We start from the raw sequence: 25,914 nt of genomic DNA, 5'->3' as shown, positions 1-25,914 counted from the left end.
AGACCAGGAAACGCCTTTGCTGATAATCTTAACACAATATGAACACTTGCAAAAGGTAGATGGCCAGATTTTGATCACTCACTTCATGCCTGTCACAATACGGAACTTGTTTTGATGGTGCATAGTTGCATATCCAATATGCTTATTAGCTGGATAAAATTACGCCCCTTGATCTTTTCAATATGTCATTGATTATGCAAGATTTCAACCCCGAACAATTGCTGGGGGTAGATTAAGATGTTGATAGTACCTTTTATCTAAAATTGTGTTATTTATTTGTACTGCAATGACATGTAGGGACCCCAAGGATGGATCAGGGCTCCATATTGCTAGACCCTGTACATACACACAACATAAAGATTGTCCTTGCCCCAAAGATCTTACAATATAATTGATGTTTTACAAGCTTAATTAATTAAGCTTCATGACAGGTAGGTGGTATTATTTCAGTTTTACAGGTGGGAAAACAAATCCTCAAAGAGATTTAGGCACCTAACTAACATTGAGGCCCTGGGCTAGAGAGGTTTGAGTACTGCAATAACAGTAGAGCCCAGTAATTGAATTCACATTTTACCAGTCCAGTGCTCTAACCACTAGACCAGGCTTTAGAGGGAAGCCCTTAATGATTGTTCTGAAGGATTGAGAGAGCAAGCCTGTCTCTCCAACAGCGGCAACAGACAAACCTTGAGTCTCCATTCCAGTATGCAGTGGCATTGGTTTGACATGAGACGTTACAAGAACTTAGTTTTGTTAAAAACAATATGGCCTAAAATTCAGAGAGTAAGAATATCCTTGGATCTAAAAATATAGCACAGAATAAATATCAAATTTCATTATATGTGGAAGCAAAATAAATAGCACCAGTGGATTATTTTGGGGAAGTTCTATGGCCTGTGTTATACAAGAGATCAGACTGCATTATCACAATGGTCCTTTCTGCTCTATGAATCAGGTAATTTAAAAGTTTGTCAGTCAAGTTAAATATATCCTGCAACCCCCTCATTTATTTTGCAATTTTTAATTATCTGAGCAACTAGTACCTGGAAGTTGCTCACAGAAGCAATTTACTGTATCGCTCTAACTTCGGGAGGAGAGGAGGAATGTTAACAACTCTTGTGCCTGATTCACGACTGCATTACACCAGTGTTATGTCTGTGCACTCAATGGAGTGACCCTCATAAAGGAGGCACAATGTAATGATGAAACAGGCCCATTTTGTAGAGATGTGAAGTTTTGGATGTAGGCCCAAATTGATTGAAGTTGAAGGAGCGTGTTTTGGTCTAGGCCTATCTTTGCTACTGTGCTTTTGAGGCTATGGAGGGTGTGAAAGTTGCTTACAGAATGAAAACATGCTGGCCATTTGTTTTTGGAGTGAGATGTCACATCTCATAACTGAATTTGAAACAGTCATGTTTCAGTATGAGAAATCTTCAAGTGCCGACCTGGAGATAACATGCACTTCAGCGGTTAGTCATTTCCTACAATAAAGGTGCAGTTTGAGCCTCTTTTTTTCTTTTCTCTGACCGCTAAGAACGTCTGCCATGGCTACTGCAAAGCACGGGGACAGTAAAAATATGTTTTGGAGAAAGACTGCACTGTGCAAATTTTTCTCAGGATGCTCAGTTTTGTTTCATTTTTTTTAAACCTAGGTTAAAACTGAGACTTTACATTTCACCCTGAGTAGAGGGCAGGCAGGAGCAGCCTAGAGAAGAAATTACGACTCAAAAAGTCATATTTCCTTCCCTACTTCCCCCAGTACTCCAGGGGAGAAGTAAACTGCCTGTTGCCCTTGACCAGTAGTAGATTACATCTCCCCCTGGAGTAAAGGTCAGTTGGTGCTTTGTGGTGGATAACACCACCCACTTTGTCCCCGGTGCATAGACAAGTAATGTGGGAGCATTGTGCATGGGAGTAAAAGGTGTGTTTTTTGCCCTTGTGCTGCTTTGTAGTGCAAGATACTGTCTAGCCCTCAAAAGATTGTGGCTGAGCTTTTCAAAAGTGCCTAAGGTCAAGATCCTCAAAGCTATTTAGGCACCTATCTCCTTTTGATTTCAATGGGAGTTAGGCACTTAAATACCTTTGAGTATCTGGGCCTAAGTGATGTTGGAACTCAAGTCCCACTGAGTTTCATTGGAGAAACAATAATCCCCATTTTTTACAGATGGGGAAGTGAGACACATGATAAATTAAGTGACTTTCCCATGATCACACAAGAAGTCTGTGGCTGAGCTAAGAACTGAACCTAGATTTCCTGAGTCCGAGTCTAAGTCCAAGTGCATTGCCCTATCGCCTAGACTCTCCTTCCTCCCTGAAGTCAAAGTTTGGCATACAGTAAAGCTCATTGCAGGATCAAGCAGGAAACTATGGGCTATGAAAGAGAAGGCCTTTGTTAAAAGGTAAGTAGTGTTAACAACACAAAAAGAAGTGAAGACAGTCCCTGACCCCTGAATGTCCATTTCGATGGTTACTTCAATGTTCTCCTTTTCCAAGTTTGCATCAGCATGAAAATCCCCCTACAATGTTTTTCCTTGACCAGATAACCCACAGTGATAATGCATAGAGCCACTGATTCCTTCATGTGTGATTTGGAGCCTCTTGGCCCTTCCCAGCAGAGCCCAAAGTTCCTTTTTTTTTTTTTTTTTTTTTAATTTAAGAGTTATACTACTCTAAAGATAAGTGGCTTTAGGACTGTCTTGGCAGGAAAGCAAGAATATTCTGCCTCTTTTGCTTGCTATCCTTTATCCAAAATTAAATGGAGAAATTGTATCCTTTTGCTATGGAGAATATTGATAGTTTAGTTACATATTGCAGTACTTTTTTTTTTTTCCTTTACAAGGAATTGTATTTAAAACAGATATAGGCCTAATTTTTCTTTCCTTTATGCTGGTGTAAACCAGGAGTAACTCCACTGAAGTCAAAATGGGTGTAGAAACTGATAGCAGGGTTAAGTCCTATGCCTCAAGCCCAAAGGTATGCTAACCCTCCTTCGTAATCTCTAAGTGACATTGAGCTGCCAGAAACCTGTAAAAGTCACTCACACTCTCACAGAGCATTATTTACTTTCTATTCAGCTTTGTCACATCTGCCATCACTATCAAAAAAATGCAATGAATAAATAGCCGGTATGGCAGTATATAAGTAGTGATAATATGACAAAATCAGCAATACAGTTATAATTTCTGTTGTTCTGATGTTTCTATTGTTGCTGATAAGGTAAAGATAAGGATAGAAAGCATTGTAGAGTAGGTGAAATAGGTCAGATCTCCAGCTGATCTTAAAGGCTAAAGGAATAAGTTGATACAACATAATACAGAACAAAGTAGATACATAAACAGGTGAAATAAGATAAAATTCCAAGTCCCTTCCCTACCTAATACCTAATAATTCATCCCTCCTCCTGTACAAATCCAGAATAAATGAGCTTTGTGCCTGGAACTAAACATGAGTTGAGGGAACCAGATGACATTCTCCCAACCCACAGGCACGTTGTAGTACTGAAATGCAGCCATTGCCTCTTGACATTATCTTTGCAGGAGTTCTTGGCGATCAGATCCAAGAAAGCATAGATCCTGTGCCTCCTCCACCTGATCACTTCATACCAGCTTGTTCTGACCATCTCTGCAGTGCACAGCCCCTTTTCTCCCCCCTTTACATCTGCTCTGTCCATTTCTCCTCACTCCTCATAGAGGGCTGGTCACAGATAGCTTTGAGCGAGCTTGCCCCAGCAGGGTGGCTTTTTACCCAGTAAAGAGTAACTAAATATACCCCCATATATTTTTGGCATACTTCTGTCATGCCATGTCCTGTCTTCATTTACATGTAGTGTGTCACCACTATATTCCTAAAGCAATCTGAAAGTCAGCTTGCCTTAGTCAGGTCCTGAAGTTCTACTCCATCCTTAGTCAGACAGACTCCTATTAAAGTCAGTGGGCGCTAGAGAGAGTAAAAACCAAGCATGGGCTGCTGGATCTGGTTGTAAAGGAGAAGAGAGAACACTTCATATGAATTTTAAAACCCTTTCTGCTGACAACAAGTTTCATTCTGAAGTAGTGGGACAGAATTGTACATTATCTCATTGGAAGGACTTCCTAAGTTGTCTGCTCCATCCGCTGGCACTAGTACATGATTGCCCAATAGGCCAATCCTTTCAGTGTTTTATCTAGTCTCCTAAACCCCTCCGCTACCATCTTCTCAATGGCTACCTCCGGCAAATGAACCCATTGTCTAATCAACCCTTCTCACCCTTGGAAAAATTTAAACTAGACATTCTGAGCTATTTGCTTTTCAGTTTCTCTCTATTCCTTCTTGTTATGCCCTCCTTACATTGTTCTTCCCCCTCATTTGAAGATTTTTACAGTGCCCCATTATATCAACACCTATTGTTTGGGTAAATCCATCTGTGTGCAGAAGTTTCACAATTCGGTAACTGCCTTAAAATGAAAAAAAAATAAAGCCAGAGAAAGCCAAACAGGAATCTTAATTTAAAAGGTTGATTTAGAGGCAGAAAAGCCAAGCCTATTTTTTTTGTTGTTTTTGTTATTTTTTTGCTAAGCCACCGACTGCAATTCCTGGTCTGTGCTTCCCTTTCTGTCACTTCTCCATAATTCTTAGCATTTCGGTTGGGCTGCTGTGTCTCTGCTGCTTCCTCTTTTCCTGCATTCCTATATTTCATTATTTGCACTTCTTCCTCTTCGAGTGCTTTTACAACAGTGCGAGGAGGATGTGGAAACCCAGTTACAATATGACACACAAACTGCAGAGTCACAATTGCTGGTATTCGGTTTCACCTCCTGGAGTGTGGAGATGAAGGGTGGGGCAGTGGGGAGGGGAGAAAGAGACCTATAAGCAGGGGAGACTGATTGTCCAAGCCTAGAGGTTCTGGAGCAGGGGTCTGTGATGGCAGCTTTTAATGTATTTGTTTCAGTGTTGTCTGAAGGTGAAAAAGACATTAGGGAAGATCCTCAGCTAGTGTGAATTGTAGTTCCATTGGCTTCAGCGGAGTTTTGATGATTTAACCAGATGAGGATCTGTCCCATTACATTAAAGCTGTATTGGCTTAGACCCGGGGTTCTCAAACTGGGGGTCAGGACCCCACTGGGGGTCATGAGGCTATTACATGGGGGGTTGTGAGCTGTCAGCCTCCACCCCAAACCCCGCTTTGCCTCCAGCATTTATAATAGTCTTAAATATATTAAAAAGTGTTTTTAATTTATATGGGGGGATCACACTCAGAGTCTTGCCATGTGAAAGGAGTCACCAGTACAAAAGTTTGAGAACCACTGGCCTAGACCCACAGTAAAGACTAAACTAGCTGCATTAAGTATCTGACACATTCAGTCCTGCTTAATTTGCCAGGCAGCTGTGAGACCCCCAACAATGTGTGCAACTCTTATACTATACTGTGAGGAACATTGTCACTTTCTAGGTCTCGCTGTGACCAGGGGCCTCTGCATTAAGTGGTTCCTCAGCCAAAGAAGTTGCTGCAGAATCTGGGCTTTGCTTTTCTCCTAAAGATAAGAGTACAGATCCAGACTTCATGTTTGTGAAGTGAACCCTTTAAAAGGGTGGTGAATGTAAATGGTGCAGTGTGGTCTTCCTGAGACTGCAGGCAGCCAGAAACGCTTGCCCCGAGAGATGTGTACTGCCCCCATCCACTTCAGAAAGGCATTTTCAGGGTTGCTATAAGCAAATATTACACATGGGGGCCTTCTGAAGCCTTTCAGCTGGGCTGCCTGGATACGTGCCCTGAGAACCCGTGTAGGACTTGCTCCAAAATTCTGTTCCATGACTCACAGGGAGGAAGGGGGCAGCTAAGGAGACATACAAGTGTGGGGTGGGAGGAAATAGGTAACATGTCCAGACTGCTGTGTTTGTTTGTGGGAGCAGTTAGAGGAACAGTAGCTGGAGGTTTCCTGTTAAACCCGACAAGGGGGAAGCTGTGATATGCCTCAGCCATGGCTGCAGTAGAAGAAGAGAGATCCTGATTCCCTAGGGGACTCAAGTTCTGTGGCGTTCTCAGGGTGGGGTTTTCAAAAGCACCTAAGTTGATTTAGAAGCCTAAGTCCCATTGAAATTTTACAATGCTGTGTAAAAAAAAAAAAAATGTACCTTCAGCCACGGCAAAGCAGCTTGTACTCCATACTATTCAGCACTGGAGCATGACCAGACAGGGGCTCCTGCAGCTGCAAAATTGGAAGCAATGTCTGAAAAAGCTCTGGTTGTGGACTCTGAACCCTAAAGAGGACAATACCTGTTAATAATGTTACCTGTTTCCCTGCTGATCATATTAGCAGAACAACCCATGTAATGTGTATATCGCAAAGTCCCAAGATACCTACCACTCCTCTCCAGGTGCCAAAAACACCAACTAACCACTACCCAACTGACAAACCCTCCAGCTTAGCCCCTGACAATGTCTATGACTATGTCTACACCTACAGCGGCATGTAGAGTACAGGCACTGCATGTGTAGCTACACGCTGCAGTGAAGGCTCAGTTAGTGGGAAGGCGGTGGGGAAAGCCTTTCCTGGAGCCTTTCCCTGAGGCTTCCCCATTGCTGGAGCCTTTCCCCATTGCATCTCCCTGCCAGAGCCTTTCAATCCGGGGGGGAGGGAGGGAGGCTCTGGCAGCAGGGAGGCAGCAGGACACTGCACTGCTTAAAAATAGCAGTGTAGACATGGGAGGCAGGACTTGGGCACGTAGAGAGCTGTGTAGTGTATACACTGTGGGGTTCAAAGCATGTAGTGCTTTCTCTACTCGCTTGTGTCTCACCATCTATGCTGCTATTTATACCTGTGCTAGGTGGGTGTGCTGTGTCTGTACTCTACACCAGTGGTCTCCAAAGTGGGGTGCGCGCAAGAGGATCGTTGGGGGTGCGCGGCAGGAGGAGCGTTTTTTTTTTTTTTTTGCGCTTCGGCAGTTCGGGCGTTTTACTGATAGGGGTGCGCGATCAAAAAAGTTTGGAGACCACTGCTCTACACACCGCCATAAACGTAGACATAGTGTATGATGCAGTCCCCTCTGTGTTGTCAGTCCAAAAATCGGCAGCATGTCCAAAACAAGCATCAAAAAAAATTAAATTAAGACTGAGTCAATAACACAAGGGCTGCTGTGCTGACTGGATTACTCATTTTCCTATTTAATTCATTAGACACCCTCCAGTTTTGAATGTGGAATGAAACTGGTTCAGCCTGCAAAAGTTTTAGTCTGTTGCAGAAGTCAGGGATACTTGTCTCAGAATATAGTTTAGCTCTCCACGGGCCACCTATAGGTTAGGATAGACAAAACATGTGTGAGAAGCTACCAGAGTGCATGCATGCACATGCACACATATGAAAAGGGCATGGCCACAATTTTCAGAAGTAACTGGTGATTTTTGGTGTTCATTTTTGGATGCTGAACTTGAGATACCTTAAAAGGGCCTGCTTTTCAGAGCATGGGTGCTCAACGCTTTCTGAAAATCAGGACCCTTAAAAGTGTCTCAAGATGGGCACCCAGAGATGGAGGCACCCAAAATCACTAATCACTTTTTAAAATGTTTTCTTCTAGGGGTAGGTGAGCAAATAAAAAGCAATTTATTAGGCTTGAACAAAGGAGCGAAAGCTGAAGTTAGACAAATTCAGACTAGAAATAAGGTGCAGATTTTTAACAGAGATGGTAATTAATCACTGGAACAACTTACCTAGGCTGTAGTAGATTTTCAATCACTTGAAGCCTCTAAATCAAGACTGAATGGCTTTCTAGAAGATACTATGGCCCAACCAGAAATTATGGTCTCGATGCAGGACTTACTGGAATTCTACGGCCTGTGTTATGTAGGAGGACAGACCAGATCATAATTAGTCCCTTCTGCCCTTAAAATCTGTGAAGCTACTAAATATGGGGTGGTATTTATGAGGGCCAGTTTATCAAATGGGGATTTCTTGGAGGCATTTGTTTACTGCTGCCGACAGAGAGTTGTCTGTGGTGCGTTAGTTAACCTCTCTTGTGTGTAGATAAAAATCATTATAATTTAAGATGCTGGCACTCTGAAAATAATGATTGTTTTGTTAATTATTGTATAAAGTAAGTGTGTGATCTCGGCTCCCTTTCTAGAAATTATTAAAAGTAAAATTGGCTGCATAATTAGAGTGGTCACTACTGAGCACACGGCTCTCCTTCTTGTCCATTCCCCAGCCTAAAAGTACTGCTGATGTTTTTCTGTTTCTAAATCCAGACTAAGTTTCAGTGGGTTAGCACACTAGCCTTTGACATCTAGAACCCTGAATTAAGAACCTTATTTAGGGCCTGCTCCAGCTTCCACTGAAGTAGACATAATCCTTTTCATTGACATCAGTGGGAGTTGGATTGAGGCCTTTGCTCAAAAGTGAGAACGAGTGTTTTTGTCTCCTCCTATTCTATATCACAAAACCACTGCGCTTTTTGGTGTAGTTTCAGTGTGACTGTCCGTCTTAGCTCAAGAGAGGTTCAGGAATTGATTAGCTGGGAAGTTGCAGTCATGACTCATGTGCATTTGAAGAGCAGAACAGGGAAGCTTGCACCGACATTGTCCACACTAGATCTGATCCGACTTTAATTGAGTTACTCTTAATTGATGTTGGCATCAGTGAAAGGGGAATACCATTCACTATGCCTGGCCAAGCCAATGCTATCTGTCTTTCACTTGCCATGCACACTATTGGGGAGGTGTTCAGCACTATAGGGCAGACCTCAGTTGAGCTACACCACTTTACACCAGGTGTGAAGCGAGTTGATTCTGATCTCACTTGTACCAGTGTAAATCAGGAGTTGGTGTCAGTGGAGTCAAACTGGTGTCTGTGAAATCAGAATCAGGCTCAAAAAGCTCAAATTATAAATTGTCACTCCAAATCATCAGCTTGGTCAATTTGACGGTAAACTCCTGTCCTGCTGGTGTCTGGTATGACACCTGAGTGACAGCAGTTTTCTTTGAGCACCAGCTTTTTCCTATAGGTACTGTACTCTCCAATGCACGAGTGTCTTATCACATACCTGCTGTGTGAGACAGCAGTGTACCTGTTAACAGAAATGTGAGGTCCGTGGTGCCAAACTGAGACTTTCTTATGGCCTGGAATAAAAGGAACAAAATTCAGTGCTAAGACATCACTGTACTAGTTAAATCAACAAAAAAATCCATCGTACATTGACATTACTTAACAGCACAGCTCGATAAAAGTGGCCAACAAATTCTAAAAGTATACATCTAATTTTAGTGCTTAACAGACGGAAGGAAAATTTAGAACAGGCCCAAATCTCAAAGCTATTTTATGTCAATCACAGCTTAGGTCATAACAGTTCATCTCACCTAAAGTGGTTACTGACCTGCAAGTGCCTCTTCCTTTTTGTTACAACTCAGTGTAATGTCCCCTGCAGTTCAAGAACCCCCTTTGATGTGGACACAGCGGTGAAATGAGGAATTTCCCTATAGCAGGTATTTAAGTGGTTCCAATGTGGGGGTTATAGGGCTCCTACCATATAATCCATAACTTGGGATGGGCTGTCCTCAGCCTACCCCTCAGGACTCTCCTTGTTCTGAGTCCTACCACCACCATCCCCCCGCGAGGGGGAAAGAGGATACAGAAGGGTGGGGACCTCAGCCCACGAGGGCCACAAGGTATCACCCTATTCCATGAAACCAGGGCCCATCATCATAATTCAATGTCTTTTATCTCATTCTCACACTGGAAGCCGGCTGCAAGTTGTGATGAATTACCATCTCAGCTTAGGTACCAAGCACACTCCTACTTAACCCACAGTGGCTTGAAGGTGCTGCAAGAAAGCTGAAAAACTCCCCAGTCCTCTGCTAATTGCCCCACGGAAGAAAAAATTCCCTTCTGCCCCCTAAACAGGAGATCGGTTAGACACGCAGCATCTTTCAGACCGGGTTCCCATTCCTAGTTCGGGAGGGGATGCTGGAACAGAGCCAAAAGAGGCACCACGTGGCCCTGCTCCTGGGAGCTGAGGAATAATGACACTCAGCACCACTCCCCCTCAACTGCCAATGGGTGCCAGAGACTGCCAGAGGGTGAAGAAGCTACTAGGCATTCCTGAGTAAGTGTCTCCCTCCTTCACTGCTGGGACTATCCCCTTTCACCACTGGTATCATTAAGTTCTCCCAGCTGTTGAGGCAGGTGGGTGGCATTTCTGAACTTCTGTCTTTTTTTAAATTGATTGTGAGTTGCTGGGGGTTACAGGAGTTCTGACACTCTCTGCTGGATCAGCTGTTATCTTAGCCTCCCACAAATTCTGGGGTTGTCTTAGCATTGTGTTCTGAGGTATCTCAGACCTAAGGAAAGCTGCAACAGGCTACATTTGGTTAGAGCTGTTGGATGCAGCACAGAAGAGAAAATTACTTCAGAGACTTCCTCCCCCCAGTCCCAATAATGGCTGGGATCTGACTGTGTCCGGGGAAAGGAAGAAGGATTTGTTTTTTTCCCTTGGATGAGGATAAAGACGTTGGGATATGGAAAAGGGGATGGGAAAGTGAGATAAAAAGAGAGACTTTAAAAGGTTCGGATAAATATAGGCTAAGTAAGATGTTTCCAACTTGGTCCAAACCTGTGAGCCCTTTGAGGATCTCCCATCGCTGTTCAGAACACCCAATTACTTTTAGCACATACTGGACATTTTCCTTGGCCACAATACCAGACATACGATCCCCACACTAGCAACTGATTGGCTGCAATACACAAGGCGGAAGGAATAATTTTGTAAAGAGACTTGCTTCAAGGGCTATCTCCATCAGTGAGATCCAAAAAGCTGACACAAGATTCCAGTGTAATAGTTTTAGGTGTTCTACCCAAAGATCTAGATTTCATCACAACAACTGGCTGCACTGGTGATTTGGTAAACTATTATCAAAATTCTCCTATTGGCTCTAACATCTGAGAAGAAAACGCATCAAAAGAGTCAGACAAAAGTGTCTAACAAGGCAAAGGGATACTGTCATGACTAAGGGCTTGTCTATGCTGCAAAAAAACACTAAACCCATAGCAGCAAGTCTCAGACCCTGGGTCAATTGAGTCAGGCTCTGAGATGCATCCCCCTTGCCCGAGCACATTTCCAGCCTGAGCAGGAACTTTTGCATGGCTATTTTCAGCCCCGTAGCACGAACCACACAAACCCAAATCAGTTGACCCAGGATCTAAGACTTGCTGCCGTCGGTTGTTGGGTTTTTTTCAGCATAGACAAATCCTCATAGGCCTGAAACTCAGAATTATTTTCCCAATTGATCTAACCCTAGGAAAGAGGGAGGAAAAAATCTATTGTTTCCACAAAATGAGGCCTGGAACATTAGAAAAAGTCAATTTCTCTGTTCAGTGACATGTCTACAAGAGATTGGGTGGCAAGATTCTTGTCTATTTCAATCTTTGACCTGTTCTCAAAAGCAGAACACACAGGCAGCACAGAGGGATGATGGGATTAATAAAGACACACCCACAAACCAAAATGCAGCTGGTAGATCTCATTTTAGGCCTACCAACCTTTAAGACAGCTGGGGAACCATCAGCAGTCTCTTAACATACAGTACAATGTATCACCATGACAGCTGAAGAATCCCTGGTAATAGTTCTACGCTGTGCTGCTATTCTGCCAACAAAGGAGAAAAAGGAGCCTGCTTTGTAGTGAGGTTATATCGCTTTAAATATGCAAATTGGTATTTAAACAGATCAGTTGCATTTAGGGGCCAATGTAAATCTGCATAGTTCCATATAAGTCGCTCAAGATATGTAAATTGTTCATCGAATTCGAGCATTGAAAATGTTTACCTTCTTTTTGCAGGGAGTAATTAATACAGTGTCTTTAATTAATATATCTCTTTCCACCTAAACCATATTAGTCTTATAAACGATCATTCTTGATGTATCCAGCATGTACAGGGATTTCACAGAGTTTTTTTCAGTGGGCTTAAATTCTCTCCCCTAACTACACTTCACATCACTTCTATATACCTGACCACCAGTATGTAGCCTTATTCCACTGGTTGTGTTCCTGGATCCCCACCTCATTGTGCCCTTCCTTTGGCTAGGAATCTCTCCAGCCTATTCCCCTCTATTCTGGTAACTAGGCAGTGAGCTTTTACACGTATAACTACAATGTTTTGTTTATGAACCCACCTGTCTCTCTGGACCCCACTGTTAATTCCTTACCTCAGTGAACCTCCCCTCTTCTCCAAAGACTGGTCCCGCACCAGTCAGCCCTTTATTGCTCTCTTTGTGATTGCAAAACTCTCTGGTGTCGCCACACTCCTAAATCAGAAAGTGGAATCCACACACAGCAAGGCAGTAGATTTTGTTGTTGTTATTTAAAAACAGCACATCCTAGAGTGCAGATCAACACTGATAAGTTTCCCCGAAGTGTTCTTGGAGGAAGGATTTGAGAGAGAGTGGATGCCTCCCCTGTCAGGAGAGGTCATTATTGGCGTTAGGTGTGGTCTGCAGCAAAAAGTTAGGTCGACCCACTAGGTTGCTCAGTCCAACCCCCTGAGCAATGTAGTTAAATCGACCTATCCCCTGGTGTAGACAGTGCTAGGTCAACAGAAGAGTTCTTCTGTCAACCTAGCTAGCACCTCTCACAGGTGGATTACCTACACTCACAGGAGAACCCCTCCTGTCAGCATAGATAGTGTGTACACTGAAGTGCTACAGCAGCTGTGTGGCTGTAGCATTTCAAGTTTAGACAAGCTCTTAAATTGTGATATGTATCAAGTTCTGCTTCTTTTGGAAAACTGTTGGTGCAACAAAAGCCAGGAAGTTCTGTATCTATAGATTCTTTGCAGAAAGCAGCTTCACACAGATGCACCTATATCCGCTGTGAATATTTTCATATCTGACAATGATTTCGTATCACTTTTATTATATATTGTGACTTGCATTATTTAAAAATTCACACTAAATGCCCTTGCGTTATTTTCTTATTCTTCAATGTGCCTGCAAAATAAATTCAGATAGAAACAGAGGAGGCAAGGAACTGCATTTGTGCAACACTGTGCCCCTGGGCGGGTCACTGTTAGGGAGAATCAAACCTGGATTTCCTGTACTAAAAGCATGAGCCTTTGCTACCAGTCTTAGGGCACGTCTACCATACAAAATGAAGTTGATTTAAGTTAAGTTGACATATAGCCACTACAGTATTAAAGCGGTGGTTCATGTCCACACTGTGCTCAGTCTGTCAGCAGTGCACGTCCTCACCTGGAGCGCTTCCATCCACTGAAGTGGGGCATTGTGGGGCACTGACAGCTGGAGCCCTGCCGCTGCCCTGGGGCTGACAGCCTCAGCTGTACGTATGGGGCTCATAGCTGCCCCACCCCAATTGTCAGCACCAGGCCGGGGGAAGAGGAGCCTTGAGCCTGTCATCTGGGGCTGACGGCCAATATGCCGATCTAAGTAACACAGTGTCTACTGCACGCTCTAACTACACTGACACTAGCACTATGCCTCGCGTGGCGGTATTATGTCGGTGTAGCAGGCCACTTACTTCAGCAGAAGCAGCATTCTAGTGTAGACACTGACACAATTAGGTCGACGTATGCTGCCTTACATCGACCTAACCCTGTAGTGTAGACCAGTGGTTCTCAACCAGGGGTATGTGTTGGGGACATCAGGGGTCCATCAACTCATCTAGATATTCGCCTAGTTTTACAAAAGCCTACTGTGGCGGGGCGAGGACTCACCGGTGCGGCGCCTCCTGCTGGTCATCCAGGGAATTAGCTCTTCCAGCCCAGAGCGCCCTCTGCAGGCTGGTGTCTCACCTACCACTGCCCCCCGTCTCCCTTCCAGACCTGGTGCCCTTTGTCCAGGGATTCTGCCGACCACAGTACCCCTGAACTCTGGGTCTTCCCTCCCAGGGGAACCCCCAACCCCCTATCCCCATCTTGCCTCAGTGGCTACTGTCAGTCTCCATTTAGCCCCCCGCTCACTGGGGCAGAAGGCAGTCTGTAAACCACTCATCATCGACAAGGGGGGTTGGACTAGCTGCCTCTGCCTATCTCTGGGCTGCCTCTCTGCAGCCCTAGTACCCTTTTGTGGGCCCTTAACTCGGCCTGCAGCCTGGGGCTTTGCTAGGCTGGAGCTCCCCAGCTCCCTCTGCCCTTCCCCAGCACTGCTGCACCCTAGGTACCCTCCTCAGCTTCCCAGGCAGCCAGGTCCTTCTCTCTCTAGGAAGCTAGAGAGAGTGTCTGTTTCAGTCTCTGGCCCTCAGCCCTCTTACAGGGCCACCTGTGGCTGCTTCCCCCAATCAGCCTAGCATTTCTCCACCACAGCCCTCTCCAGGTTTGCTTTAACCCCCTCAGGGCAGGAGCGGGGTGACCGCCACGCTACACCTACATAAAAAGCACTAGTAAAGTCAATACAAGCTAAACATTTATACAGACAATGACTTGTTTATACTGCTGCATATACTGTACACTGAAATGTAAGTACAATATTTATATTCCAATTGATTTATTTTATAATTATATGGCAAAAATGAGAAAATAAGCAATTTTTCATTAGTAGTGTCTTGTGACCCTTTTGTATTTTTATGTCTGATTTTGTAAGCAAGTAGTTTTAAAGTGAGGTGAAAGTTGGGAGTACGCAAGACAAATCAGACTCCTGAAAGGGGTACAGTAGTTTAGAAAGGTTGAGAGCCACTGGTGTAGACCAAGCCTTAGAAAGCTCACCTTGAATGGTCTCTTAGAATGTGTGCTAACTACTTATGCTAAACCATCTGTTCAATCTTGTATTTAGCTGGGACACTCTGAGTGCCTTTCCCAGACCTGAAGAAGAGCTTTGTGTAAACTCTAAAGCTTGTCTGTCTCACCAACAGAAATTGGTCCAATAAAGATATTATATCACCCACCTTGTCTCTTATAAATCTCAGGTCTGTTAGCACCTATAAGTAGCACTTGATCAATGTCTCTGTCTGATAAAACTTTTCTCCCTTCCACAATGCATAATTTTATTGATACTTCAGGTGAACACCCAACAGGCAGCAGATAAACTGCTTGGATTCAAACACCCTCTAGTTTAGATCCAGAGCAGAACTGTGCAGATTAGGCCCATTGAACTGGTTATAAAGCCCTCTAGAACCTAACTAGTTAGGCCCTGCTTCAGCAAAGCTGGATGCATGCTTAATAGATTTAAATAGGAATAGTCACATGCCTAAGTACCTTTTTGAATTGGGACCTTAGGTCTGATCATTGTTCTATGTGCAAAATAGTTTCTCACCTCCTAGCCCCCATCTGCTTTTGTTGGACTTTACCAGATCACCTACATTGCTGCAACAGAATTCTTTGGCACTTTCTCTTCTTGGTGTGGTGGGGATTTCTTGGATAATCAGATGTTAATAGGAGGCTGTGCATAAATCCCCACAGTCCTGGAGGAATAGAGACCCATTTTGTGGACATACAGAAAGGTGTGGCTTTTTATGTCCACTCATTTGCATTCACTATGCACCAACTTGCATGTTGTAATTACAATTCCACAAGAAAATGCCAATCTGGTTGCATGACACAATAAGCGAAGGGCAACTTTATTCATCCGTTAAGAGAATGTGGAAGCAGGGATATTTTGCCCATCAACTATCATACTGACGTGCTTCTTCTGTGAACTCTAGCTCAGGTTTTGCATTTGCAGTGGAAGGAAATGGCAGCCTCAGATCACCAGATGGGTGGAGCTCACCAGAGTGGTTGTCCTGTTGGAGATAGCTTATCTGAAGGAGCCTGTGTGTCTGGAATCATGTATATTTGAGTAAAAGCCAAAATTGGGGTAGGGAACAAGTTGATTCCAAAGGCTGATTGTCTAGGAACCTTGAGTAGAGGGAGTGGTTGAGTTTACTTCAGAAGGATGCATCAGGAATCATCCTTATCCCGCATGCCCAGTATGCTGCAGTTGCAGGGGGCCTCAAGGCATTGGTGGATCTTAGTGCTAACTTTTCTTCCTTTTTTTCCTTTTTCCTTTTAAAATCCATCTGAGAACTAGATGAGTCTGAGCAGCTGCCCAATTATTATGAAGTACCTGCAGTTTCATGCATAGTCTCTTCTTTACCATTCTGAAATTTGTGGTACAGTAAACGACTCACAAACAGGTGCTTGTGAAGGAAAGTCGACCTATTCTGTCACTAGGTTTACTCATCTCTTTCAGGGGTTAGCTTATATTTGTCTTACTGGTTCTGCTGTTCCTTGGCACACTGAATTCTTCAACAGGTTGAATCCTTTTCTGATGAAAGTGCTGTACTGGAATTTGTTCAGGTTGGTTTATAGCAGGTGGTTGTTGTTGCTTTTAGGGGTTTTGGGGGCTTTTTAAAAATAGTTCTTTTATCCATGCGAATAGTGTATTTTAAAGTCCAAATTTTTAGCCAACCGTAAATGGCATCTAGTTTTTTTTATTGTTTCCCACATGCAGTGCTTAATTTGTGCCAGAGTTTGCCAAGGCTGAGCCCCGGCACCTCTAAAATTGGCAGTTCATAGCCCTGGCACCATAGCGGCAGCAAGGCTTGCTGCATCAGTTATAAAAGTAAAAAAATTGCTTGAGCCCTGGCATCTCGTTCATCAAAAATTAAGCACTGCACACATGTAAGTATCACATATGCATGTTCCAGTTGGTACTTGTACATGCAAGTGCAATAACTGCACGTGAAAAATCACAGGCCACTTTTAAAACGATTTGGCCTCATCTCCTTTTTTTCTGGAGTTCAAGAACCAGTCAGTTTGGATAAGTCCAGCAAGGCCATATTGTGTCCCTCAAACTGGTAACCTGGACCAATCCCATTAAAAAAAATGATGCAGATAAGCAAACTCACAAATTTCTTTACTTTCTCCTTGAAGTGAGTGACTGAAGCTATTATTAATTATTGTTATTAACCTCATTATTATCATTATTAACTTCTGCCCAGACCTTTTTAAAGATATTTCACAGCTCCATGGAGAAAGCTTTAAAAAGGCATGGGGGGGGATGGGAGGGGCAAGAGTTATTAATAAAGAAGTCAAACTAGAGAATAAACTTCATTCATTATTTTACAAGCCAGGCCATGAATTTTGTATCTTTGAAAATCATTCTGTGGACAAACACCTCGCCTGTATGTCTTGTAGTTCTGTGAATTGTTTCTTCCCTTTGGCCTTTAATACCAAGGATATTTCTGAGGCATTCATAAACCCAGCTGCTTCTTCCCCACCTGTAGCACTACACCTATTTGGGTATGTCTACACTACCCGCCGGATCTGCGGGCAGCGATCGATCCAGCTGGAGGTCGATTTATCTCGTCTAGTCTAGACACGATAAATCGACCCCTGAGCGCTCTCCCATCAGCTCCTGTACTCCACAGCTGCCAGAGGCGCAGGCGGAGTCGACGAGGGAGTGGCAGCAGCTGACTCACTGAGGTGAAGACACCATGGTAAGTCGATCTAAGTACGTCGACTTCAGCTACGTTATTAACTTAGCTGAAGTTGCATAACTTAGATCGACACCCCCCGCCCCCCCCCCCCAGTGTAGACCAGGCCTTTGTGACAGTAAAATCGTTTCCACAACAACTCATTGTGATGTCACAAACTAAGGGATTGTGACTTCAGGTGGGTAATTAGCATCACAATCTGAGTCAAAAACCCTCCCCACTTAAAAAAACAAAACAAAACCCCACCACATCTGATTTTATTTGAAAGTCTTTATATAATAAAATAACGTGAATTACTGAAAATATTATATTTAGGCAGATTTTTACCAGGGTAAATGAGAGCAAAGTCTCGCTCCATGTGTTGTCTCAAAGTTTGGATTGATTTTCTTGTTTATTTTTTAAATAATAAATAATAATCTGTTCCTGTCTTCTTCAGCAGTATTGTCTGTAATTTGCTAGTAAGGATGGTATTAAAGATTTTATTCTCTTCAGCACAACATTTTAAATCCAGTATTCAAATCAATTGGCTCTTGTTGCAGCTTTATCCGTCCACCGCTTGAACAATTATAGTATCCTTCATGCAAAAATCTTGCTGTACTGTAAATTAAAACATCAATTGATAGCAGCAGAATACTTCCAACTTCCCTTAAAATATCAAATTAAAACAAAACTTGCACACACAAAAAATAACCCAAACACTCAAAAGGACCTTTCCTTTGCTATTGACTTCTAGGACCCTGTGAGGTGGGAGGGTCTCAGAATCCAGGCTGCAGCCTGAGCCCAGACATCTACACCGCAATTAAACAGCGCCTGATCCCGAGCCCCGCGAGCTTGAGTCAGCTGGCACAGGCCAGCTGCAGGGTTTTAACTGCAGTGTAAAAATACCCTTATGTATCACAAGATGAAGATTCCCTAGTGGGATTTTCAAAAAGTGCCTAAGCAAGGTAAGCCCTTAAGTCCCATTCAAATCAGTGTGACTTAGGCACCTAACTTGCTTAGGCACTTTTGAGTATCTCACTAGGCATCTATTTGCATCTTTAGGCACTTAAATGCCATTGCAAATCTAGCTCTGCAGTATAAACTCCTTGGAATATCAACTGAAGAGAATAAGGGCAAAATTTTCAAAAGCACTTAAGTGATTCAGGAGGCTTAGTCCCATTTTCAAAAGTGACTTCAATACTTAGGGCCAGATTTTCAAATCTATTTAGGCACTTCAAGATGCAGCTAGTTGCCTAATTCCCATTGAATAATTCCCACCTAACTCTCCTAAATAGTTTTGAAAAAATGGCCTGTAAGACCCTTTGACTTTCAATGAGTCTTAGGCTCCTAGACCCCTAAGTCACATAGGGGCTCTTGAAAATTTTGCCTTGTGTCTTTAGGCTAGAGTCAAGCCATTCTAAGAACTGATGCACAGACACCCAGGGAAAGGAAGCATATAAAAAGGCAGTTCCTTCTCCCAGCAAAAAAATTTAGCTTTCTTTATATGTGGGTTGCATAAAGGGACTTCAGAGCTAGACTAGAAACTATAATCCAGCGTGTGGTAAAACAGACATTTACTGGATCGAGACAGTCATAGTATGTAAACAGCAGGATTTACTGTTTCACCAGAAGTCAGTTAAGTTCTCTGAGAAATGGCCCGTTGATCTTGCCTGACTATATTTCAGCAAATTGCTCAGAAAGAACTCTTTTTGCCTCAGATTTCCACCTATTGAATTATACTGCATCCCATGAACACAGAGTCAAGATTTCTGAGTCGATTCCTTACAACAAGCAGCTGCACAGTAAGGATGCTTTGAACGGAGGCACTGTGTCTGCTGGGATTCTGCAGCTTCATTGCTTGTGGCTTGGGAGAGGGAAAAGGAGGAGAGAAGAAAACAAAAGAGGAGAGTGTGGGTGTTTCCTTTCCCTTCCTGTGACAAAATCCTGAATACCCCAAACTCAACTGCCAAATCCTCTATCAGCCATTAAGAGCCTCCTGTTTCCCAAGCAACCCACTGTGGTCTCTCTCCCCCTTCTTCCCAGCTGTCAAATCTTCATTCATGACAAAACCCCTCATTTCTCACTCCATGTTGCCCAGCTCCTCCCAGGGGATCATGGGGTGGTTAGGCACATGAATACCTTTGAGGATCTGGGCCCAAATCCTTTTCTCAAGGGGCCAAAAATAACCAAACCTCTCCACCAGCCTTCCCCATAACAATATGAAACGGTTTCTGTGTAGCAAAAGCCCTGATTTCCTCCTCCAAACCAACAAGAATCCTGAACAGCATTACACACACACACTCTCTCTCTCTCTCTTTCTCTCTCTCACACACACACACACACACACACACACACACACACACACACACACACACACACACACAAATACAAATCTGACCTCTATCATCTGCAAATCCCTCTGTCTTCCCTTAATCCTTGCTATGCTGTAGTTCCATATTGCTCATGCCAAGGCCCCTGTGCACTGCACAGAAAGCTGGGCCTGTAACTTCTGCCACTTGCAGCAGACTGGAAATCTTGCAGCAGCATCGTTTCAGTTTAAAAATTGAGGTTTTGTTGAAACACATGTGAAAAGTAATAGAATAATAATTACATTAGCCCTGCTCATATATTTTGATATTAAACACAATTTACTCTCTGTCCTTATATCTGCAGTTTCCAATGTGCTGCAGGTTGATATTACCTACGTGTATTGTGGAAATAGTCAGGGAGATAGGAAGATGAAGGATTTGGTACGTGGTTAGGAGACAGGCGCTTTGGTCACGGGAGGAACCATGAGAGGAAGCTGGGGATTGTGGGAGACGTACATTAGATAGATGGTTCTCTTAATATCATCATCTCTTAAAATCTGCAAGAGCCTCTTTTACCTTTCAGTTGCCTTTCCTGCAATTGTCTTTTGGCATTTATCACATCATTCTTGGGGGACTTGGTAGTTCAGTCACATTGGTGCAATATATGCATTCATCACAGTGAAAGTGGATTCTGATTTAACCTCCTATGTATCTGGATCTTAATTCACCACCACATTAGTCCAGTGTTTTGCTGGTGTAATTCAGTGGCATTACATCAGTGTAAAAATGAAGTATCACAGTGATGAATCAGGCCCAACCTGTATAGGAGCTTAAAAGGTCATCTCTAACCAAATTTAAGCATATTAATTAAAAGAATAATAGCTTGACTGGGTTAAAAGGGCTAGGTTTTCATAATAATAATAGATCATATAGTGTGCATGGGTTAGGTTATCTGTACAATACTGGGCAATTCATGTTTTGTTGTCTGGAAAACACAAAGTATCAAATATTTATTGTTGCATCAATAAATCTGAAATACAAATCCTGCTCCCGGAGAGACTTGTCACATCATCTGAGCACTAGAAATACCTCCATAGAAGGGAAGGAGATCATGCAAGTCTCATCTTCCAACAGAAACAGAAAATGTTGATATTTAATCCAATCCAAGTATAAAGCTTCAGACAAAACTTTAAAAACTGATGCCATGCCACTGATCACAACTGATCACAATTAAAAAAATCTGCTTTAATACACCTCTACCCCAATATAACGCTGTCCTCGGGAGCCAAAAAATCTTACTGCGTTATAGGTGAAACCGTGTTATATCGAACTTGCTTTGATTCACCGGAGTGCGCAGCCCCGCCCCCCGGAGCGCTGCTTTACCGCATTATATCCGAATTCATGTTATATCGGGTTGTGTTATATCAGGGTAGAGGTGTACATTTAAACTGATTTCCTTTTCCTCCTCCCACCATGTTAAACACTCTCCCATTTCCACTTGTTTTATTCCCCATTCCTGCTCTAACACATCCAGGCTCCTGTTGAGTACATTGATGCTCTATACCTCCATGGCTATTTTCAGTAATTAAAGTACTCTGAAAAGTTACTCTATAAAAATGTGCTCCATTTACTCGTGCAGAGATCTATTTTCCTAACAGCCAGGCCTGTAAATTCCCTCTGAGATGTTAGAGACAAGCTGGGTTCTTTCCTTCTCTCACATCTTCCCCAGTAATAAAAGTTCTGCAAGTCAAATTAGGCCCTCAGGAACACTGGCCTGTGCAACTCTATTATAATAAATGGGGCTGCATAGGTGCAGCTGATTGGAATTAGGCCTTGTCTTTGTTGGATTTTTTAGCCACCAGTGTAGCTAAACCAAAGCAGGTGCACCACTACAAAAGCCATAGTAGAAGCATTGCATTGGTTTATACTGTTATCTGTCCCCATGCAGCTCACCTCAGGTTGCCACAATTCAGTACAATATGTCTGCACTAGGTATATGCATCAGTGCAGCTACACTACACTGTTGAGCTACGCTGGTGGTGAAAAACCCGTGTAGACAAGGCCTCAATAAAAAAAAAATCATGATGATGATGATGTGCAAGAAGGAATAGAATCCAGCACACTCTCTTTCCACTGTGAGCTTGTCTACGTGGTGTATAGTGTGCCCCAACAGCAGGGTAAATTCTAATGTGCACCAGCATGTCTGTGCATTAACTGGCCTTTTGAGCATTGAATGGCCTGTGTGGGCCCTGCTGGGCATACTAAAAGCTCCCTTGTGCACGTTAATATAGTTCCATTTCAAACAGTACTATATTAATGCACACTAGGGAACTTTTTTCATGCTCATTAGCAGGGTCCCCACAGGCCAGTTAGTGCACGACACACAGGTGTGCACTAGAACTTACACACCTCTAGTGCAGACTAATGCACCATGTAGACAAACCCTTAGTTAACTCTGCAGGGTTAACAGAAGTGAAAAAAGCAAAAAAACACTCATTTTTGTCACTAAAGTAAATAGAGATGATTGAATACAAACAAGGGACAGTTCTCTGGAGTGGAAAAAACTGTTGGATCATGCCTCTATAATGCAGTTCTCTTGAAGACAAAGGCAGAGACTTGCAAAGAGGCTCAGGCAGTTGCGTGTCCATCTCCTCTTGCCTTTCAATGACTTTCCCTTGAAAATTCTAATCAAAGTTCCTGTTGGCTTCAGTGGGAATTTTACCTGCACTAGACCTGCAGAAACTGGTGCTATCAAGGAAGGAAAAATTCAGAGAAGTCTTGAAGTTTCACAAAACATCAGAGAACTTATGGAACTCTGGAAAAACAGCATTTTTCAAAGGGAAATTACTGTGCATGTACATGAGGATTCTCCTTCTAGCTATCATTCTGCTGTCCTTCCTTTATATTGTGTTTTTTCTGTGCTATGTCTGTGGTGATAGTTCTGCCTCTCTTTTAGGTAAGCAATGTCTTTTGTAGCAATAATATCATCTTCTTTGACTTTTACTGCTAGCAGTACCACAACCCAGCATTCTGTTTGCCTTCTTTGTTGCAGCTACATATGGGGCTGAAGGCTTTAGAGATTTTCACGCAATAATTCCCAAATCTTTTTCCCGTAAGTATACAGTGTGCTCTCAATTCACTGAAGGGCATGTCCATCTAGCACTTTTATTTTTTCCGTCACTTCAGTGCTCACTAATTTACATTTGTCTGCATTTAATTACATATACTGTGTAAGGACTTAAAAAGTCTAATCCTTTTTGTATCCCCACATTAAGTTTTTGTCTTAGTAGATACAAATGTTTTAAAAGTCACATTTGGCTGGGTCTGCTAATACAGAAGAATTTGTAATTTTTGATAAATAAGACTAACTTTGTTCAATAATTTTTTTCTACAAGCAAGAGAAAAAGGCTGATGCAAGATTGGCTGAAAACAGTCATGTGACAAGACAGTACATTTCTATTAACCAACTGGGTCACATTTGCAAATGAGTGCTTCCTGACTGCCACTGAGTTTAGAGAAAACTACTGATCACTTCTGAGCCAGTCATGTAGTATATAAACATGTTGTGTTTTTTAAATTGCTAAGAGGTGAGTGGTATTTTTTTCTGGACCTCTGAATTTTTCTCCTCATTAAGAGGAAAGCTGGAGAGGAAATGTGTGCACTTGTCCCAGACTTAGGTTGCATATACAATAGAAATGCTTTACCTTAAAAACACATTAAAAATATCTAGATTGACCCTATAGACCTATAAAAGATGCACAACCAACCAGTGCTAAAACTAAACTCCTTTGTCCTCAACTTTTATCCTGTAGCAATACATATATTGGGCCAAATTCTACCATCAATTACATCTGTGCAATCCCACTGGAATCATTTTACTTCAGTGCAATTGTTGGGTGTAACAGAGATCAGAGTTTGGTGAACTGATTTCATATTTAGAAGAACATCAAGATTCACTTATTGACCTTGGCTTAATATATGTCATTGTTGCATCATCTTTTATGTCTCTTATCGATATGAAATCATTGTTATTACAATGAAAGAAAATCCTGGTTCTGGATTGGGTGAAAATAGGTATGTGCTCAGTCAATCATTTACATTTTTTCATTGCTTTAATTTTGCTGATAAAAATAAAAGTTTTTGGAAAAAAACCTCAATTGTAACAATTATTTTCAATTTAAGAAAGGGCTGTTTTTCAACAACAAATAAAATTCATTTGAAAAATTTTGACCAGCTGTAGTATCAAGGAAAAAGATGAAAAGGTTATTAGTCCACATTCAACATAATACAACCTCTGTGCATGGGTAAAGAGTGAATAATGGAGTTATCATAATTGACTACAGGCCTCCCCCGTACTTAGTTAATTCTCGGAGGTTTCAGGTCTTTGCTGTGTTCACATAAGATAACAGTCACGTATGCAGCAGCTGCCAAAGGCAGTTATCATACACAAAAATGTTACCTGTAGTTTATTCATATAAACAAGAGAAAAATTATATTATGTAATTCAAACAGTAGTACCTTTTTTACCCTTATTAGCTGAATAATTACACAGTTTCACATGCATTAAAGAAGGGACTTAAGATAAACAGGAAGAAGCAGATTTTCTGACGCAGTTCTTTTAAAGGTTTATAATGCCAACCCATTCTCTCATCCACTCAGCCTGCATGGGGAATACGACTATGTTTTAAGTATGGGACCACTCCATTCAGCCACCAGTTCCTGTATCCAGTCTAAACCATTCCCCTATATTCTCCTGCTGACTTGGCCCCCTTCTCACCACTTGTCCTTGGTTCTAGAGACCTTCTCCTGTCACCCAGTAGCATTCAGTCATGCTGTCCCAAGTGCATGAGTCCTACTCCTTTTACTTCAACTACAGTTTCAGTCCCAGAGGCCTCAGCCTGTTCCTTCTCACTCCTTGGTTTCTTCATCTGTGCCTGAGTCCTCTTCTTTCCCACTGCCATGCTGTCTCCTTCCATAGTGACAAATAATCAATCAGTATGTGGATTCAAGATAAGTGCAATCCTCAATCTCTTCCTATTCGCAGAAGAAGAGGTGTCTTGGTAAGGCTATCGCTGGAGAGTGGCAAATGTATTTTTTAATGGCACCCATTGTCTTTGATGGGTACTTATTTTCACCATTTGGTGTCCAAACAATATGGATTCATAATTACTCTCCTTCCAGTTCATTTGGATTGATGATGCAGATATTACAGCTGCAGAAATCAGAAAGACTTAATCATCTTGTGTTTGGTTACTGGTATCCATTACCCATTATTCCATATGTCACAGAACTCACCACATTGCACATAAAAATGTCTCCATATCAGTGGTTTCTGTGCGTAGGTATATTGTACATTCTGTTTCTAAGTTTTCTCCTTTGATTTGATTGTTTCTTTGCCACTGTGTTTATTTTGTAACAAAACTGAGTGGCATCCTGTATTGTTTTTTTCAGCCAGTAATATTAAAATAGAGACTCAGAGTGATGAAGAGAATGGGCGTGCCTGTGAAATGAATGGGGAAGAATGTGCGGAGGATTTACGAATGCTTGATGCCTCTGGAGAGAAAATGAATGGCTCACACAATGGCCCAGGCAGCAAAGCTATGTCAGGAGTTGGAGGCATTCGACTTCCTAACGGAAAGCTAAAATGTGATATCTGTGGGATAATTTGCATCGGTCCCAATGTGCTCATGGTTCACAAAAGAAGCCACACTGGTAAGGCCTGGCATAGTTTTTCCTTTAGGGCCAAGAAATGGCCACATAAATAGGAAAAGACTTATTTTATGAGTGTTGGGAGCATGTTCCCTTTTGTATGTCAATGCAGCTTCCTTAAGCATTTGAAACTGTGTTACTGAGCCATTCCATTCTGAATTCGAAATGAAGCAAGATTCCTCCTACAGTCGATTGACTCCATCCCAGAAAGTCTGAAATTGAAAAGGAACCCATGGTTTAAGGGTTCAGCACTAACATATGCTGACTATCATATAACTCAGTGGTTCTCAGCTATGGGTCCGGGGCCCGCAGGGAGGCCGCGAGCAGGTTTCAAGGGGTCTGCCAAGCAGGGCCAGCATTACTCTTGCTGGAGCCCAGGGCAGAAACTCAAAACCCCATGGCATGGGGTTGATGCCAAAGCCTGAGCAACTTAGCTTTGCGGGGCCCCCTATGGTGTAGCACCTCAGGCAGTTGCCCTGTTTGCTGCCCCCTAATGCTGACCCTGGCTTTTGTATGCAGAAAAACAGTTGTT

The 25,914-nt window shown here is 42.6% G+C and overlaps 1 protein-coding gene across 7 annotated transcripts in view; it reads left to right on the top strand.

The window, feature by feature from the left end:
* IKZF1 (IKAROS family zinc finger 1) overlaps positions 1–25,914 on the top strand; it is a 95,449-nt gene that overhangs the window by 43,067 nt on the left and 26,468 nt on the right. For 3 of the 7 annotated variants that reach the window (XM_065399941.1, XM_065399940.1, XM_065399939.1), the window contains exon 4: positions 25,125–25,385. The exons of 3 other annotated variants lie outside the window; for them this stretch is intronic. In XM_065399941.1, coding sequence (XP_065256013.1) covers positions 25,125–25,385 — 261 coding nt within the window. Of the gene's footprint in view, positions 1–22,725; positions 22,786–25,124; positions 25,386–25,914 lie in introns of all 7 variants that reach the window. One more of the 7 variants, XM_065399945.1, reaches the window with a different exon arrangement.

This window comes from Emys orbicularis, chromosome 2 (genome assembly GCF_028017835.1).
Source record: "Emys orbicularis isolate rEmyOrb1 chromosome 2, rEmyOrb1.hap1, whole genome shotgun sequence".
NCBI lineage: Eukaryota > Metazoa > Chordata > Testudines > Emydidae > Emys > Emys orbicularis.
This window is presented reverse-complemented; position numbering and strand designations above follow the sequence as displayed.